Source organism: Equus asinus, chromosome 5, assembly GCF_041296235.1.
Source record: "Equus asinus isolate D_3611 breed Donkey chromosome 5, EquAss-T2T_v2, whole genome shotgun sequence".
NCBI lineage: Eukaryota > Metazoa > Chordata > Mammalia > Perissodactyla > Equidae > Equus > Equus asinus.
Window position 1 is genome coordinate 49,527,431 of NC_091794.1, and position 21,024 is coordinate 49,548,454.

Genomic DNA, 21,024 nt, shown 5'->3' on the forward strand with positions numbered 1-21,024 from the left:
TAAGTTCATGTGCTCCACTTGAGCAGCCTGGGGTTCAATGGCTCAGATTCTGGGCGTGAACCTATACACCACTCATCAAGCCACGCTGTGGCAGCATCCCACACAGAGGAACCAGAATGATCTACAACTAGGATATACAACTATGTACTGGGGCTTTGGGGAGGGGAAAAAAAATAGAGGAAGATTCACAACAGACGTTAGCTCAGGGCCAATCTTCCTCACCACAAAAAAAAAAAATTTTTTTTAAGTCTTTACAATGAAACTGGTTTGTGTTTACCTATACCTTAGAGGTGAGATAATATATTTCCAGGGCTCTTCATATCAAAGAACGTAGAAATTGCCCCAATTATTGAGCTAAATATTATAATGACATTCCTTAAAATGAAATTCCATTAGTATTATAATTAATAGAAACCACTATACAAACTATCTATTAACTACACTTCAATGACATTCCATCATGTAAAATAAAGGCTACTGTGGTTTGCAAAGTGTTCTGGGATCTAGTCGTATGCTTCTCAAACTTTCATATTCATGCTACTGGCCTGTAGATCCCGTTAAAACGTAGAGTCAGATTCAGTAGCCTGCGATGGAGCTTGAGAGTCCTCTTTCCTACTAAGCTCCACAGATCACACTCTGAGTAGCAAGGATCCAGCCCAAGTTCATACCTCACCACTCCCCACACTAAATTCAGTGAATTACTGTTCCTCCCCACACACTGTGTTCTTCATACCTCCGTGCCTTTTTATATCTTATTCTTCATAGTAAATGGTCTTCCCCTCACCTCCTCCACTTCGAAAACTTTTCCTCTCTGTTATAGGTTTACTTCAGTTGCAGATATTTCAGGCACATGTACATGCTGCTGCTTTCGTATTCCAAGACCCCTATGCACTCACGTTCAACCCATCACATTTGTTATTCACCTGTCCATCTCCCTATGAGACCATGAGTCTGAGAATAGAAAATATCTACCCTCGGCGCACAGATATTGAGTAAAAGTTTCTGAGCACAAGTCACTGAGGTATTGAGTCTCTGCCACCACCTTTGAAACAAGAGTTGTCATGATCACTTTTATTCCATAACATTTTCTTTAAAGTAATATTCAGTAAAAAATACTGTCAAATTATTGAAGATAATTTCTTAAGTTAAAATATGACAACATTTATATTCAAAATAAAGTAAAACGTAACACTATTTGATGACATGTTTATCTTATTGCTAAAAAAAGTCTCATTAATTTACCTCTATGTTGTGGTAAAAAGGGCAAAACAAAGATTGTACACTTTGGTACTCTTTTAATTCAAATATTTAAAGAAAAATAAGGATGGGGCCAGCCCCATGGCTGAGTGGTTAAGTTCACGCGCTCCGCTTCTGCGGGCCAGGGCTTCAGAAGTTCAGATCCTGGGTGCAGAGCTAGCACCACTCATCAAGTCATCCTGAGGCGGCGTCCCACATAGCACAACCAGAAGGACCTACAGCTAGGACATACAACTATGTACTGGGGGCTTTGGGGAGAAGAAGAAAAGAAAAAAAAATAAGTGAAGATTGGCAACAGATGTTAGCTCAGGTGCCAATCTTTACAAAAAAGAAAGAAAGAAAAATAATGATGGCACCAAATTTCTAGGATACCTTTTCCTCATTAAATTAATTGGGGCTTTTATTACATTTTAAAAACAAGTGACAGAATAGTATCTGACATCAAAGGCTTACACAGGCAGCCCCTCTCCACCACTCACCTTCCTCATCTATCCACTTCATGGTGAAAAGCTGCTCATTGTCAAAAGAACACATGTCTCGAACCTCACTGCAAAGCCCCTCAAAGGAGATTGAAGGTTCAAAATGTGTGATCATGATATCCCTGAAAGAGAAAAGGAGTTTTGAGTTTGACAGTGATTAAATCTCCATATTAACAAATGCCTGACAATCTGACAGACTTCAGCTATTTTGTGTCCTTCAACACGTGCAGATTCCAGTACACGATCTCTGTAAAGTAAACAGTATCAATTTTAAGTAATGCTTAAAAATAAAAATGGTGCACTTGGGAGAACCCTCAGTTCCCTCTCCCCTCCTCACTGAGGAAGCCCAGCCTGCTGCTCCAACAGACGGCAGGCCTGCTTTGGCTTCGGTGTTAGTTCTCAGAAGCGCACTCTTTTGTGAGGTGTTACACTGCACAGATAAATGGCTCTATTGTTGATAAGCCTCTGCCTTAGATTTACCTGAGATCTGTTCCAATCACTAGTCCCCTCCCTAAAGTCTACCCTTTGTCCAAGAGACTGCTCTTCAGTAATTTGATAAAGACCTGTCATGTCCTCTTCCTCAGCCCCGACTTCCACAGATTAACCACCCATGAGATTAGCAACCACTCTTTGTATGATTTCTAGATCTCACACCTTCATTTTCACCTTTTTCCAAAAGAATTCCCATTTTCCAAAATTGCTTTTAAAATGATTCATCTTTTAAGGTAGAGACCCAAAAAACATAGGAATAGATATAACTGTGTATTTATTTTTGTATCTGTTAGATAAGCAAGAGTATTTAAATAAGTCCACCTAGCAGCTATTCACTATAAGACAGAACTGCAGCAAAATGTTCTAGAGCAGAGGCCTGGGGTTTCCTCCAAAGAGCCACGAGAAGACTCCCCATGATCTGATCTCCACACAGCAGCCAGCCACATCATCCTTTCAAAAGTGAGTCAAATAGAATGAATGACTCATTTAACAAGCACTCATATAGTGGTCTCTAGGTATCAGACTCTGTTTTAAGGATTTTATCAAATTAATATAGTTCATGGCTTTCCTCTGCTTTAAACTCTTCAAATGTCTGTCCCCTCATGCAAAGTAAAATTCCAAGTCCCTAGCACGGTCTACAAACCTGTGTGAACCGTCCCCGGCTGCCTCTCTGACCTACCTCTTCCGCCCCCTGACAGACAAACTGAGGTTTACAGCCCACTGGCTACCCCAGCTAGAATGTGAGTGTGGTGCAAGCAGAAGTTTTGTTTTCTTCATTATATTCCTAGTAGCCAACCCAGTGCCTAACACAGAAAAGGCACCTGATAAATATTTATTGAACAAAGGAAGGAAATGACCAAGAAAACATACCAGCCCCAAAAAGCAAAGTTAAGAGGAACCTTCAAAAGAGAAGTTTTATTGACACAAGATTACTTTTCCTTCTCTAAGCATCTAATTATACTAGTACTTGGCTCTTCAAGTGCAAAACACTTATATAAGGATTCATTATAAATGCTTTTAAAAATCACTTTAAAGAAAAATTCATGAGTTAAACAATAGAATGTTATAAACCTTTACAATGTAAAAATTACTAAGAAAAATCAAGATGTGGAGAAAGCGAAAGGAAGTGTAAATTCAAAAATGTCTCTATCTAAAACTAATGATTTAAAAATAAAAGCAGGAAACAAGAAAAAAATAAATAACCCAAATAAAAAATGTACAAAGGATCTGAACAGACATTTTTCCAAAGAGGATATAGAAATGGCCAACAAGCTCATGAAAAGATGTTCAACATCACCAGCCACGGGGGAAATGCAAATGAAAACCATAAGGAAATATCACTTGACACCCATTAAGGCTGGCCACTATAAAAAAACAGAGAATAACAAGTGTTGACAAGGATGTGGAGAAACAGGAGCCTCGTGCACTGTTGGCGGGAATGTAAAATGGTGCAGCAGGTATAGAAAACAGTACAAAGATTCCTTAAAAAATTGAAAACAGAATTTCCATATGATCCAGCAATTAAACTTCTGGGTATATATCCCAAAGAACTGAAAGTAGGGAATCCAACAGCTATTTGCACACCTATGTTCATAGCTGCATTATTTACAATAGCCAAAAGGTGGAAGCAACCCAAGCATCCATCAATAGATGAATGAAGAAAAAGTGATATGTAAATATGAAGGAATATTATTCAGCCTTAAAAGGAAAGAAATTCTGAGACATATTACAACATGGATGAACCTTGAAGACAGTACGCTAAGTGAAATAGGTCAGTCACAAAAAAAACAAATACTATATGATCACACTTATATGAGGTATCTAGAGTAGTCAAATTCACAGAAACAGAAAGTAGAATAGTAGTTGCCAGGGACTGGGGGGAGGGAGAAATGGGGAGCTGATGTTCAATAGGCATAGAGTTTCAGTTTTGCAAAATGAAAAAGTTCTGGAGATTGGCTGCATAACAATGTGAATACAGTTAACACCACTGAGCTGTACACTTAAAAATGGTCAAGATGGTAAATTTATTTCTTTTTAGTCACAATTAGAAAAAGGAAAAGCAGGAGAAGTTATACTATTCAAGTTATAAACGTAACCACAGGAACTAAAAATGGGAGAGGAGGCAATGAAGAAGTGCTAAATTCCCCATCTTTCATACTGAACAACAGATATAATAAAACAAAACAAAATTTTAAAAGTCGTTAACTCTGGGTGGTAGAACTGGGGTTTGGGGAGAAACTAGACATGGAAGACGTACTTTCTACTTATAGACCCTTCTGAACGGTATAGATTATCATGAATTTTTCCACCATGTAAAGGTATGATTTTATTATAAAATTTACTTTCTAATAAAATAAATATAAATAAAATATAAAACAAACTTAAAATGACTTTTATAAACAAATTAAATATTTTTAATTTAAAATATTTCCTCCTTCTAATGACATTAAAAGAGAATCTGCTTATCTTAAAGCAATTTCCTTTCAAAACATCCTCAAAGTTACTAGTATGAGGGGGTAAGAGTTGGGAAAACGTATTTTAGAATTAAACCAGAAGAGAAGGAAAGGCTCTCATAGAACTTCTTTAGTAAAAAACAAGTGTGACATCTTTTTTGAATGCAAGAGAAAACATCAGTATGATCAGAGAGTATCAAAATATGACTTCCTTATTAAGGTCCACAGGGAAATTAACACATATGTAAGCATGTCTGTAAACAATAGGGGATTTTCAGAAATCATTTTTCAAGAGCTAAAAAATATTTATCAGAATACACAAATATTTTCAAAACATCTCTGTAGTCTTTTAAAAACATAAGCACATACCTCGTAAAGAGACTCAATGAAGGAGTCATGCTTTATCAACTACCACTCCCTAAGTTCCAGGAACTAAAACACTTAAGGGAGTTTTATATAAACACTTCTCTAAGTAACTGGGAAAGTACCATGTTCAAACAGTCCACAATCACCAGATCCTTATTATAGCACCAAAGCTAAAAACGAGCTGAAAAATAAAGATATTACTACATTCTAAAGGTATAAAACAAATTATGCATGCAAAATTTATTTTCTCTGGTGCTAACTTCAGCATTAGCATAAATCATCTTACCACTGGTCTCCAACATAACATATTTGGCTTCATCATAAAGATTCCCTAAATGGAAAATTTAGATATAGTTTTAGCTGAATGTCTAAAAAAGGAAAAAAAGGCATTTTTAATTTTGCTATTGAGTTTAGAAGACACACTGCTTTAAGCATGACGTTCCTATGTTCTAACTATAGAATCTAAAGTTTTTCCTTAGGTCTAGTTGCTTTTAAAAATAAACCTAAAAAGGAACCACATTTAGCACTTCTGCTATTTCAACACAAGCTTTTCTCCTAAATTAAATACAGTATAATCAGAAAAAAAAAGTTTTATTTGTAATCACCAATATCATAGATTTAGGCAGGATTATCCATGGATGGTAAAACCACTGGGTGAAAGACTTTGGGGGAATAAGATATTCATACAATCTCAAAGTATCACCCCTCAAATTGATTGTTAATTATAAAAAAAGTCATAATGCAACTTCTTTTATTTTATTTTTAGTGAAGAAGATTGGCCCTGAGCTGACATTTGTGTCAGTGTTCCTCTATTTTGTATGTAGGATGTCACCACAGCATGGTTTGATGAGCAATGTGTAGGTCCACACCTGGGATCTGACCTGCAAAACTCAGGCAGCCAAAGTGGAGAGCACAAACTTAACCACTACACCACGAGGCCAGCCCCTCAACTTCTCTGTTTTAATAATCAAGGAGATACAAAATTGACTCAAAAAGAACTATGAAATATGAATTCGAAAATAAAGCAAAAAAGTGATCTTTAAAAGCTCCATCAATATAGTAAAATGGAAAAGAGAATTTCTCTGAAGGGTAAGACTCAGTTTTGTATTATAGTTTACTGAGTGTCAATGTCATCATCCATAAAATGGAGATGATGATATCTATCTCTGAATATTGTTGTGTAGATTATAAACACTTCTCACAGTTCTTGGGACATGTGGGTACATTATAAAACTCAGTTTCTATGCTCTTTAACATACTTCAAAGGGAGAAAAGGAGACTGGGTATCTTTGAAGGTAATTTACAGAATTTTTCTAACTACTGATCATATTTCATTAAGATAAAAGAACACCACTAAAATTCAACACTGACTGGAAAACCTAGCCAAATGGTTAAGAAAAGTAAATGGAGGAGTGACATCAGCATCACAGCAGAGTGAGCTCTTCCCTTAGACTCACCCCCTAAGATACAACAGAAAGGACATTCATAAACCAACAGAGGACACTCACACAACACAAAAGACATCTGAGAGACTCATGCAGCCACATGTCTGAAGGTGGAGATGCTGGACGCCCAGAGGAAGTGGAAGGAGGTAAGGGGATCTCCACTCCCTCCAGAAAGGCAGCAAACCCAGAGCCCGGGACCACGCAAGGCTCTGAGAAAAGAGGGGGGAGGGGTGGCCCTCCATGGCAACACCTTCACTCTTCAATTTCCCTCACAGCCTGGGGGAAAGCCCCACACAGGCGGCTAAGCTATTGCAGGGGTGTCCTCATCAAGCCAGCACTCTAGAAGACCAGATAGCAAGGGCTGAGTAAGAATGTTCCTGGGATCATGCAGGTGAAAGAAAGAGCCCCTCTCCCCACCTGCTGATCCAGCTCAGCAGTCAGCCAGACCACCAGCACACAGCTTAGAGAAGCAGCAGCTGTGAGCAAGTGAACCAGAAATCGAAGACAGGACCTGTCAGCATAGATTCTAAGCACAGGCACAGACACCAGAGGTTGCAGTGGGTACAGAATACACAGCTCTTGACCCCCAACCAAGTGGTGGCAGGTGGAAGCTGCGACCAGATACTATCACTAAATGCATGAACAAATCCACACAATCATACAGTATGAAGAAATATATTAATACTCCAGACCAGAAAGAAAATAACTAGCACCCAGAAATCAAACCTGAAGGTAAAGAAATTTATAATCAAACTGATAGAGAATTCAAAATAGCTATTATAAAAAAATTCCACAAGTTACAAGAAAATACACATAGACAGTTCAATGAATTCAGGAACAAATTTAATGAACAGAAGGAATACTTCACAAAAGAGACTGATGCTATGAAGAAAAACCAACCAGAAATGTTGGAGATGAGAAATACAATGGTTGACATAAAGAAAAATCATGCACTACCTGAATAACAGCTGATAATACAAAGGACAGAAATATAAAAATGCTTCAGATGGAGGAGGAGAGAGAACTAAAACTAAAAACAAATGAATAAATTCCCCAAGAAATATCTGACTCAATTAGGAAACGTAACATAACGATTAGAGGTATACCAGAGGGAGAAGTGAAGGAGAATGGAGCAAAAAGCTTGTTCAAAGGAATAATAGCTGAGAACTTCCCAAGTCTGGGTAAGGAGCTAGAAATACAAATAAAAGAAGCTAATACAACTAATTCTATCATGGTAAAAAGACCTTCTCCAAGGCATATAGTAGTAAAGCTGGCAAAACTCAGTGACAAAGAAAAAACATTAAGGGCAGCAAGGCAGAAGGAAATAACTTACAGAGGAACCACTATCAGTCCGTCATCAGATTTCTCAGCAGAAACCTTACAGGCTAGGAGAGAGTGGAATGATATATTCAAAATTCTAAAATACAAAAACTTTCACTCAAGAATACTCTATCCAGCAAAAACATCCTTCAGATATGATGGAGAAATAAAAATTTTCCCAGATAAAGAAAAGCTAAAGGAGTTCATCGCCACAAGAATGCCTCCTGCACAAGAATTGCTCAAGAAGGCCCTCATACCTGGAAAAAAAATAAAGGGTTTACAAAGCCTTGAGCAAGGGGATAAATACGCAGACAAAATCAGAAAATTGCAGTTCTCTATCAGAACAGGTTAGAAAACACTTAATTATAACATTAAAGATAAAGTGAAGGAAAACATCAAAAGTAAATATAATGTCGTCATTTTAACCACAAACTTACAATACAAGATGGAATAAGTTGTGACAATAATAACTTAGAAGGGGAAGAGAAAAGGGATGGAATCAACTTAGTCTAAGGAAATAGGCTATCAGAAAATGGACTATCTCACCTATGAGTTTTTTTATACAAACCTCTTAGTAACCATTAAACAAATAATCAGAACAGAGACACAAATGATAAAGAGAAAACTGAGACAACCATCATAGAGAACTACCAAACTGAACTGACAGTCCGAAATACATGGGACAACAAACAAGGGAAATGCAGAACAACTGAAAAATGAGTGACAAAATGAGAGCACTAAGCCCTCGTATATCAATAATCACTCTAAATGTAACTGGATTGAATTCTCCAATCAAAAGACACAGAGTGGCAGGATGGATTAAAAAACAAGACCCAGGCGCCACCTAGTGGCGTAGTGATTAAGTTTACATGCTCCACTTCAGTAGCCTGGGGTTCACTGGTTTGGATCCTGAGCACAGACCTACACACCACTCATCAAGCCATGCTGTAGTAGCATCCCACATAGAAGAACAAGAAGGACTACAACTAGTATATACAGCTATGTACTGGGGCTTTGGGGAGGAAAAAGAAAAAGAAGATTGGCAATAGACATTAGCTCAGGGCCAATATTCCCCATCAAAACACAAAAGAAAACAAGACTCAACAATATGCTGCCTCCGTGAAACACAACTCAGCTCTAAAGACAAACACAGGCTCAGAGTGAAGGGATGGAAGATGATACTCCAAGCTAATGGCAAACGAAAGAGAGACAGTGTTGCCATACTTATATCAGACAAAGTAGACTTCAAGACAAAACAAGTAATGAGAGACAAAGAGGGGCAGTTTAATGATAAAAGGGATATGCCACCAAAAAGACATAACACTTATAAATATATATGCACCCAACACAGGAGCACCAAAGTACATAAAGCAACTATGAACAAATCTAAAAGGACACATTAACAACACAATAATAGTAGGGGACCTTAACACCCCCACTTACATCAATGGATAGATCATCCAGACAGAAAGTCAACAAGAAAATGATGGATTTAAATGAAAAACCAGAACAGATGGATTTAATAGATAAATATAGAACACTCCATCCAAAAACAGCAGAATACACACTCTTCTCAAGTGCACATGAAGCATTCTCAAGGACAGACCATATGTTGGAAAATAAGGCAAGCCTCAATAAATTTCAGAAGATTGAAATCGTATCAAGCATCTTTTCTGACCATAATGCTATGAAAATACAAATCAACTACAAGAAAAAGGCTGGGAAACTGTCATGTGTGTGGAGACTAAACATGCTACTGAACAACCAATGGATCACTGAAGAAATTAAAGGAGAAATTAAAAGATATCTGGAGACAAATGAAAATTAAAATACACCAACTCATATGGGATGCAGCAAAAGTGGTCATAAGAGGGAAATTCATAGCAATACAGGCCCACCTTAACAAATAAAAAAAAATCCCAAATAAGCAATCTTAAGCTGCACCTAACAGAATTAGAAAAAGAACAAACAAAGCCCAAAGTCAACAGAAGGGAGGAAATAATAAAAATTAGAGCAGAAACAAATGAAATTGAAACCAAAAAAAAAGTAGATATGATCAGTGAAACAAAGAGCTGGTTCTTTGAGAAGATAAACAAAATTGACAAACCCTTAGCCAGACTCACTAAGAAAAAAAGAGAAAGGCTCAAATAAATAAAATTAGAAATGAAAGAGGAGAAATGTCAATGGATACCACAGAAATACAAAGAATTATAAGAGAATACTATGAAAAACTATACGCCAACAAATTGGACAATCTAGAAGAAATGGATAAATTCTTAGACTCAAACAACCTCTCAAAACTGAATCAAGAAGAAATAGAGAATTTCAATAGACCAATCACAAGAGATTGAAACAGTAATCAAAAACCTCCCCAAAGATAAAAGTCCAGGATCAGATGGCTTTTCTGGAGAATTCTACCAAACATTTAAAGAAGATTTATTACCTATCCTTCTCCAACTATTCCAAAAAGTTGAAGAAGACAGAACACTTTCTAACACATTCTAGGAGGCCAACATCACCCTGATCCCAAAGTCAGACAAGGACAACACAAAGAAGGAAAATTACAGGCCAATATCACTGATGAACAGAGATGCAAAAATCCTCAACAAAATATTGGCAAACCAAATACAGCAATACAATAAAAAGATCACACACGACAATCAAGGAGGATTTATACCAGGGATACAGGGATGTTCAACATCTGCAAATCAATGAGTGTGACACACCACAATAACAAAATGAGGAATAAAAACCACATGATGATCTCAATAGATGCAGAGAAAGTATTTGACAAGACCGAACATCCATTTATGATAATAACTCTCAATAAAATGGGTATAGAAAGAAAGTACATCAACATAATAAAGGCCATATATGACAAACCCACAGCCAACATCATACTCAACAGCGAAAAACTGAAAGCCATCCCTCTGAGAACAAGAACAAGACAAGGGTGCCCACTTTTGGCACTCTTATTCAACATAGTACTAGTGGTTTGGACCAGAGCAATTAGGCAAGAAGAGATAAAAGGTATCCAAATAGGCAATGAAGATGTAAAACTCTCACTGTTTGCAGATGACATGATTTTATATATAGAAAACCCTAAAGAAGCCATTGGAAAACTATTAGAAATAATCAACAACTACAGCAAAGTTGCAGGGTACAAAATCAACTTACAAAATTGCTTGTATTTCTATACTCTATTCATGAACTAACAGAAAGAGAACTCAAGAATAGAATCCCATTTACAATCGCAACAAAAAGAACAAAATTATCTAGGAATAAATTTAACCAAGGAGGTGAAAGACCTATACAATGAAAACTATAAGACATTATTGAAAGAAATCGATGATGACATAAAGAAATGGAGGGGCCAGCCTGGTGGTGCAGTGGTTAAGTGTGCACATTCCACTTTAGTGGCCCAGGGTTCACCGGTTTGGATCCCGGGTGTGGACATGGCACTGCTTGGCAAGCCATGCTGTGGTAGGTGTCCCACATAGAAAAGAGAGGAAGATGGGCATGGATGTTAGCTCAGGGCCAGTCTTCCTCAGCAAAAAGAGGAATATGAGCAGCAGTTAGCTCAGGGCTAATCTTCCAAAAAAAAAAAGAAAAAGAAAGAAATGGAAAGATATTCCATGTACATGGACTGGAAGAATAAACATAGTTAAAATGTCCATACTACTTAAAGCAATCTACAGGTTCAATGCAATGACAATCAGAATCCCTATGACATTCTTCACAGAAATAGAACAAAGAACGCTAAATTTTATATGAGGCAACAAAAGGACTCCGAATAGCTAAGGCAATCCTGAGGAAAAAGAACAAAGCTGGAGGCATCACAATCCCTGACTTCAAAATATACTACAAAGCTATAGTAATCAAAACACCCTGGTACTGGTACAAAAACAGACACACAGACGAATGGAACAGAATTGAAAGCCCAGAAATAAAAGCACACATCTACGGACAGCTAATCTTCAACAAAGGTGCTAAGAACATACAATGGAGAAAGGAAAGTCACTTCAATAAATGGTGTTGGGAAAACTGGACAGCCACATGCAAAAGAATGAAAGTAGACTAGTATCTTTGGCCATACACAAAAGTTAACTCAAAATGATCAAAAACTTGAAGGTAAGACCTGAAACCATAAAACTCCTAGAAGAAAATATAGGCAGTACACTCTTTGACATCAGTCTTAGAAGGATCTTTTTGAATACCATGTCTACTGGGGCAAGGGAAACAAAAGAAAAAATAAACAAGTGGGACTTCATCAGACTAAAGAGCTTCTGCAAGGCAAAGGAAACAAGGAAGAAAACGAAAAGACAACCCACCAACTGGGAGAAACTATTTGCAAATCATATATCCAACAAGGGGTTATCTCCAAAATATATAAAGAACTCACACAACTCAACAACGAAAAAACAAACAACCCAATCAGAAAATGGGCAGAGGATATGAACAAACATTTTTCCTAAGATATACACATGGCCAATAGGCACATGAAAAGATATTCAACACCACTAATCATCAGGGAAATGCAAGTCAAAACTACACTAAGATTATCACCTTACACCCATTAGAATGGCTATAATCACCAAGACAAAAAATAACCAGTGTTGGAGAGAATATGGAGAAAAGGGAACCCTCATACACTGCTGGTGGGAATGCAAACTGGTGCAACCCTATGGAAAACAGTATGGAGATTTCTCAAAAAATTAAAAATAGAAATACCATACAATCCAGCTATCCCACTACTGGGTATTTACACAAAGAACTTGAAATCAACCATTCAAAGAGACTTATGCAGCCCTACATCCCTTGCAGCGTTATTCACAATAGCCAAGAAGTGGAAGCAACCCAAGCATCCACTGACTGATTATTGGATAAAGAAGATGTGGTGTATACACACACACACACACACACACACACACACACACACACACACACACACAATGGAATACTACTTAGCCATAAAAAAGGTAAAATTGTCCCATTTGCAACAACATGGATGGAGCTTGAGGGTATTATGTTAAGGGAAATAAGCCAGACAGAGAAAGACAAACATCATATGATTTCACTCATATGTGGAAGATAAACTAACACATGGACAAAGAGAACAGTTTAGTGGTTACCAGAGGGGAAGGGGCTTGCGGGATGGGCATAAGGGGTGAAGGGGCACAATTATATGGTGACTGACAAATAATAATGTACAACTGAAATTTCACAATGTTATAAGCCATTATGACCTCAATAAAAAAAAGAGATATGTAGAAAAGAAGAGGAAAAACTCTTATTTGTAGATGGCATTATCTACCTATAAATTCTAAGACAGTAAACTAAGAATAATTAGAACTAATAAGGTGGCCAGTTCAACTTAAATATACAAAAATAGATGGTATATAATAAGCCTATGAGAATTAAAAATCCCATTCATAAAAGCAACAAAATTATAAAATATCTAACAAACTTAACAGGAAATGTACAAGACCTCTGGGACAGAAACCTTACTGAAAAACACAAAAGAAATTAATAAACAGGTATTATACCACATACTTATAAGGCAAGGCTCAATATTATAAAACTATCAGTTGTCAAATTAATCTATAAATTCAATGCAATTCTAAATCAAAATGCCAATAAGATTTTTTTTTGAACCTATAAAAACCTTCAAAAATTCATCTGGAAGAAAAAATTTATAAGAATAACCAAGAAAATTTGGAAATAGAAAGTTAATGAAATGAGGCTTTCCATAACACATATCAAAATTAACTATGGGGCAACCCCGTGGTCGAGTGGTTAAGTTCACGCGCACCGCTTCAGCAGCCCAGGGTTTCATCAGTTCGGATCCTGGGCACAGACATGGCACCGCTCATCAGGCCATGTTGAGGTGGCATCCCGCATGCCACAACTACAAGGACTCAAAACTAAAAAAATATATACAACTATATGCAAGGGGGATTTGGGGAGAAAAAGCAGAAAAAAAGAAGATTGGCAACAGTTGTTGGCTCAGGTGCCAAGCTTTAAAAAAAAAAAAAATTAACTATAATATTACAGTAATTAAATCAATGGTGGTATGTGTAAAAATAAATTTCTCCCCCCAAATCAATGAAATAGAATATAAAGTACTTAGGCACATATGAGAAATTTACTATATAACAAAGTTATCATTTCAAATCAATGGTGAAAGAACAACCTATTCAATCATAGTATTAGAACACATTTTGAAAAAAATTAAGTTGTATCAGTACACCACAAATAACTAAACCCATAAATACCAGATTTATTCAAAAGATATTCACTTAAAAGCTGGACAATTAATAGAAGAAAAAATAGAATATTTTTAGATGAGAAACACATCTACCTAAGAAAACAAACCCAGAAGCCATAAAGAAAAAACGGTACAGATTTAATTACATAAAAATGAGAAACTCCAGACAGCAACAGGTTAGAGAAATGCTGGCAACTTTTTAACTGACAAAATGTCAATGTCCCTTCAAACAATTAATAAAAAGAAAGAAAAAGAACGCAAGAGAAACAATGGGCAAGACATGAAGAGACAACCGACAGAGGAAATATAAATGACCAATAATGTATAAAAAGACACTTGTAAAAAAGAGTTAGCAGTTTTTGCCAATCTTATTTGCAAAAATTTAAAAGATCGATAAAGTGCAATGGGAGCCTAAGGAAAACACTTCATCCGTACACTGCTGTTGGGAAAGTAAATTGATAAGTTTTTGGAGGACAATATCAAGTTTTAAAATAGGCATTATCTTCGACCATATTTGCAAGGATATATATTAAATAAGGGTGTTCCTTCAGCATGATTTGAAATAGTGATTTAATGAAAGCAACTTTATATGTTTATCAATTAGAAAAATTATGGTATAACAATACTGTGGAACACCACGTACCAATTATAAAGAAAGAGGTGGATCGCTCTGTCTACCTATATCTGTATCTATTCATCTGTCTATCTTAACATGGAAAGATCATGAATGAAAAAAAACTGAGTTCTAGAAATATGCATAGAAATATGAACCCATTTATTGGAAAAATAAAAGGGTGTGTCTGTGTGTACATATCCATATACTTATAGATATACTGATATGATGTAGACTACCCCAAACTGTTAACAATGGCCACCCCTAGGAAGTGGAGGTGACAGGCTACAGGGGGAACATTCCACTTCACGTATTGCTGTATTTTAAAAATTTAGCTTTAGCACCTTGCCTTTGTGATGTGTATTTGACCACTGGTGGCATTTTTGTTTCTACCATCATTCTCAGCCACATTCCTACATAAGTGAGCTGTCACACACAGTGCTTGAGACATAGAGCAGGTACACAATAAACGATTGCCCAGTTAGTTCTGGACATTTGCCCCTTGATGCCTTGAGCTCAAAATTCGGTTTCTTGTTCCAGGTAATGAATGAACTTCTCTCACAAATCTCTTCCTTCAATATTCCCTTGCAATTTTTTTTTTTTTTTTTTCAGAAAAGTGTGGCCAGGAAGAAGAGGTCCTTCTTCCTAGTCTTAGCCTGGAAGCTCCTAAAACCTGTCCACCTGACCCTGCTGCTATTTGAAATACCAGTGGCATAGCTTTCCGCATCACAGCAACATGGAGCCGCCACAGTCTGACATCCAACCCATCGGTGGTGTGGTTCCCTGACCGGGAAATGAACCCGGGTCATGGTGGTGAGAGCACTGAATCTTAACCACTAGACCACCAAGGGCGGTTCTATAGCCCCTAGTCTCTCTCAAATAAGAAACCTATGAGTGGTCAGACCCCCTTATTCCCCCTGCCTCCCTACGGGCAATCAATCTCCAATTCATATTGACTCTACCCCTTAAAATCACCATTGAATCTATATCCTCTTTTCTATCTCCTCAGAATCTCTCACCTGGACTATTTCCAAAGCCTCCAAATTACTCTCATCCATCGCCAGTTCACCTCCCATACGTGTTCCAAGAGTGATCTTTCTAAAAAGAAAATCTAACCGTGCATCTCTCTTACTTAAAACCTTCACCAATGAGAAAAAGTCTGAAGTCCACAGTATGATATTCAAGAATCTTGATGATGCAGTGCCTCTGAACCTTCTTAGTCTCACTTCTCATCAGTGCCCACACTTCACACTGTACGTCCTAATAAGGAATGAATATGGGACTAACAACTAAACTGATCTTAATTCTCCAAACATATCCTGCAGTTGTGCAATGCCTGGAATGAACCCCACCCAACATCATCATCCACCAGGCAAACCTACCTATCCTTTAAAAGCCTCAAACATTTCATCCTGTAGGAAGGCTTCTCTCACCCCAACTCCTCCCCAGAATCCATCTCTGCAAGTACCTTACCCGGAAACACACACACACACACACACACACCCCTTTATTAACTCGTCTATGTCTTTCCTCCCACAGGTCTCTCAGTTCCGCGAGGGCAGAGCTTTGTATTATCCACCTCTACATCCTCTGTGCCCACCATAGCACCATGTGCATGGCTTACAGCAGGTGTTCAACAAGATTTATTAAACTGAGTTTAAACACACTTTGGCAATATGTGAAATCGTAAGCAAGAACTGGAATCGTAAAACTTCATGTTTTAATTAAAAGGCTCATTTCAATTATAAAGTAACAAACATTCAAGTTTCCTCACGAAGAGCGTTGGGAACTGCATTAGAAAGCTACCGTGGGCCCCCAGGAAGACTTTCTGTAGAGAGCTGCTTCTTTCTCCTTTAGTTTGCACACGGTCTGTGCTGGCCTCACCAGCCTCTCCCTCAACTCTCCAGCTTCAGGCCTCACTGCTAACATGCAATTTAGCTCTATATTATCTAATTCAAATTTCTGAGAGGGTTGTTTTGGTTTTGGCACGAGGCCACCATGTCCTTTGTCTCTCTGGTAAAGCTATGGATCAGCTGCCCTCTGGTGAGGTGCCATATCAGAGGTTCCGGGACCAGCCACTCACATTCCCCCAACTCTCAACTCAATACACACTGTTCATTTCCTTAGAACCATTACTAAAGGATGTCGCTAAAATCATTTTGCAACACTTTTAAAACCAAGTCTTGCCAAGACTTGTTCACAGTGAGGAAAACCCTTCTTACTTCTTCACTGAACCAGTTATACATTCCAAATGTGCAAGGAGTTAATCTTCTATATGCAGACATGCACAGAAAGAACCCTCTGGATTGTTATAACGGCTCAACAGTGGTTTCAAAAGCATTTTTACAAGCTTTTGGCAAAATTTCTCATAAATTTATAATGTTAAGAAATGAGCAGTCCAGACATTTCCTTGTTAAATTCTATCCCATAATATCAAGTAACTTTATATAAGGATAAGCACATACAATGGCAATCTATCACTAACCAACAAAACCTGTTTCTCTTCCTCCACACCAACACTACTGGGTAATGATTGAAGGAGGCAGGCCACTCACTGACAAGGAAAGAGGGGCACAGCCTGTGAGACAGGCACTCTTAGGTGGTCTCCAACAAAATCAGACTCTCAGTGCTATTAATCTCCTGCTTAAAAACAAGAAAAAAATCTAATTCAAGGTCCATTATATCTACGGAGAGATCACATTTGCACTAAGAACAAATTTAACAGAATGAGAACATTATATAGATCTTTGAAAGGAGAGGGCAATTTATTCACTTCATTTTATTATTTCAATTATTCAAAATTCTGGCTATTCTCAGATTCAACATTCGCTGGAAACAAATATTGTAAGAAGGGGATAAAGGCAAAAGCTCTGAGATAACAGCCATTCAGAAGCTCTGAGGGAAAAGAAACTTTTTCAAATGCAGACTGTCCTCACATTTCTTAATATAAAGGAGGGATTTTCTATTTTAAAATCAAGTAGGTGTTCCAGTTAGCCAACCTGTTTACCACCTATCCTCACTGGTGACTCATTTAGTTTCATCTGTAGTAATGAGCAGCTGACTATGAAATATCATAACCATCAGTTTAGACTATTGCTAATAAACATATAATCTTAACAGATCTAATTTCAGAGGACAGAAATTGGTACAATTTAGAAAGTGCTGATGTTGTCTTTAAACGAGGCTTGAAATCAAGGCACTATTAGAAAGCTTTCATTGCCTAAAACGCGCTAAACGGCAAGGGATTGATCCTTTCATTCCTTAGCAAAAATTCATAGGTTTAAAAAAAACCAAAATGTTAACTTGAATGTCTTGGAGAAATTTTGGTCAGCACTACAAGGGTTCTATGTCCTTATTCTCTTTTCTTAAATAATTGGAGCAATAAACCAAGAAAATATGATACCTACTTTCCTAAAGTATAGCAAGCAGACTTGGATTTCTTTCCAAAGGAGAAGCTAACAATGATTTTGATGTACTAACTAGGCCTATTTACTTTTGTCAAACTAATAAAAATGGGAAAAAAGGAAGAAGCACTAGTTTCTTCATCTTTCATAGTTGGAATCGTTGGGAACTATCTAAATTTAATAAGTCAAGGATTCATATTATTTAAAGTCATAAAGGTAAACTGGGAAACTAAAAAATAATAGTTTAACAATCAAAACTTGAGAAGCACCAGGAGGAGAGAAAGCAAAAGACAGCGTGCCCCCAATTTCTCATCTTTCAGAGGAAGGAATCAATAGATACTATGTAAAGGTGATAAATCACAAAACAGAAGTATAACTTTTAAAGTAATAAAGGCAATTTCCAGAAAGACCAGAAATAAGCTGTCAGTAGTAGTTACCTCTGGAGGGTGGAAGGGGGGGATGGGGGACACTTTTTACTTTATACCTCTGCAAAATTTGCACTTTCCTACCATGTGTGTATATTCATTTTTTAATCTAGTTTTTTAAACTGTCAATAATCCGAAATCTTAAAAAAAAAAAACACATACTATATTTCATTCTCCATACCTAACAACTCATGAATTGTCAACTTTATAAAATGGAACACTTTCTAGCGCAAACGATCTCACCCATCAAATTAAAGGTAAGGTAAAGGAAGGAAAGCTTTTTTTCCCAAAGTGCAAAGTTCATCGCTGACCACCCTCAAGTCAAAACAGCTCTTGTGACAACTAAAATCTTTTTAAAAACATACACACACTACTTGGTATTGTTTTAAAATCAAGACCCCCCTGATCAATTTATGCAAACACTGATACTGTCCCAAATAACTCCTACAGACTACTCCTGAACACAATCAAGTGAATAAACAGGGCCAGAGGCTTCGTCACAGCAAACTAACTTAAGTCCTCACATCAAATCAGTAAGACACTTAGGGGCATATATTTTCTTTGAAATCAAAACAAGAGAGGCATTTTGAAAGTGTGCTATCTTCACTGATCCTCTCAGGAATGTAAAAGTAATTCATTGTAGTTTCAACCTCCTAGTGCTCGAGTGTTTTAAAACAATTTACTTCTGCTTGGACAAGCAGTAAGATAGGCCAAAGCGCTGGATTTTGTTAACCCTTAGTTTCAAACCTTTATGCTCACACTAACATTTCACCCTTCTAATGCGCTTAAATATAATTATCTCAAAGAATCCAAACCATAACTGAATTCAAGGGAAGGGGGACACTTCAGGTCATTGATTACAGAATATGATTTAATACAACGGTTTTAAGACTGGATTATTTCTGGTAACCACAGGAGTTATACCTTAAGTAACGATATGAGTACGGATCACAGATTTTAAAACTGTGCCTAGGCTGTCCTCTTCTCACCTTGCAATATATCTCATCCTATCGGCCAGTCCTTGAAGCAACACTGACAAAGAAGCGTTCATAAAATTTTAATTTACACATATACAATCTAATCTTGGTGAGACATAAGTACCTAATGTACATCCCTGAAAACGCATCAACTTTACCCTTTTAACTCCTATGTCTAATATACTGGCAGCCTGACCACAGGCCAGATACACTTGGTGAAATCTAGGCGATGAAGATAAACCTGACTCGGAAAACCAGAGGTTTTAGGCCTGTTGGTAATCAAAAGGACCAGGAAACTGAAGCAGTCCTGTCTCTTAAACCCATCGCAAACTTAGTTAACTAAGGCATCACTCGGAATCAACTCGCAACCCCAAATACATCCAGATTTAAGAACATAAAGCCCTTGTAAATCGATTAGTAGGCGAGTCGCTCGAACCCACCAGGTGGACCTACTCTATTCCAAGGCTCCTCCTTCGGACTCTACTCTGGACCCTCAGCCGCCCGACTGCCGGGCGCCGTGCACCACACCTTGGAGGTGCCCCAATCCAGCGCCCCACGCTCCTCCCTCGATCACCCGGTCACCCATCCCAAATCCCCAGAGTCGCCCGCCCAGACCAACCCGCCCACATCTCCAGTCCCTCACCCTCCCCTCCTCCAGGCCAAGTCGAGCTGGCCTTGCGGCCCCCCACCCCCACCTCCGAGACACTCACCCGCGGTAGTAGGCTTTCACCCGGACCTGATGAGAATGGTCCCCGCTGCCGCCGCCTGCGATCGGGTGAGACATGGTACTGCTGTCCCTCTGGGTCGGCATCTCCTGACTCCCCCGCCTCAACGCCGGAGGCCGAGGGTGCGGGGGGCGCGCCAGGCGCCGTGGGGGACTCCGCCGCCAGAGCCTCTCCCGGAGCCGCGGCCGCCCGCTCGCCTACCTGTCCTCCCGGCCCGCGGCGCGGACCCAAGGGTCGCCTCGCCGGGGCAGCCGGAACCGCGCGGCTCCTCCCACAGCCCGCGGCCGCCACTGCCCCCACCGCCGCCCGGGCCCAGCACGCCTCCCCGCCCCTCCCACCTCGCTCGCTCCAAAGGCCCACATTCCGGGGGAGGGCGGGCGCAACCATCGAGCCAACTCCCGGACCTCATGCCCGGCTGAACCATTCTCTCGGGGGGCAAGAAAAGGAGGAGAGAATGGGAGACGCTGACTATCTTATCGAACCCGCCGGGCGAGGGGGCCTTTCGTGGGACCTGTGACTGAGAGAACGCGAAGGACGGGTAACTGTCGTTCTGTAAAAAGCCCCTTCCCTACAGGGAAAATGGTAGGTGACAAAATGTTGCGGGGTCTCACCCCAGTTTCCTAACTTGGTCGCGTCCGCGGTCAGCCCACTTGGGCCTTCGGGTAGATTTGCCCGGCGGGTTTCTGGGATTTGAAGTTGCCGTGGGATTCTGGGATTTGAGGTTCTTTACGTGTAGAGCGCCCCGCCTTCTGGCTGAGTGAGTCTGTCTCCACAGTGCGCTCCAGGACCCGTCGGCGTGG

General features: G+C 38.8%; 1 protein-coding gene across 1 annotated transcript in view; it reads right to left on the reverse strand.

Moving 5' to 3' along the window:
- PRKCI (protein kinase C iota) overlaps positions 1-20,567 on the reverse strand; it is an 83,048-nt gene extending 62,481 nt beyond the window's left edge. The window contains exons 1-2 of the mRNA XM_044771048.2: positions 20,210-20,567; positions 1,737-1,858 (exon numbers count right to left, since the gene is read on the reverse strand). Of these exons, the coding sequence (XP_044626983.1) occupies positions 1,737-1,858; positions 20,210-20,310 (223 nt within the window). The 5' untranslated portion in view covers positions 20,311-20,567. The remainder of the gene's footprint in view (positions 1-1,736; positions 1,859-20,209) is intronic.
- Between the last annotated feature and the right edge of the window lie 457 nt (positions 20,568-21,024).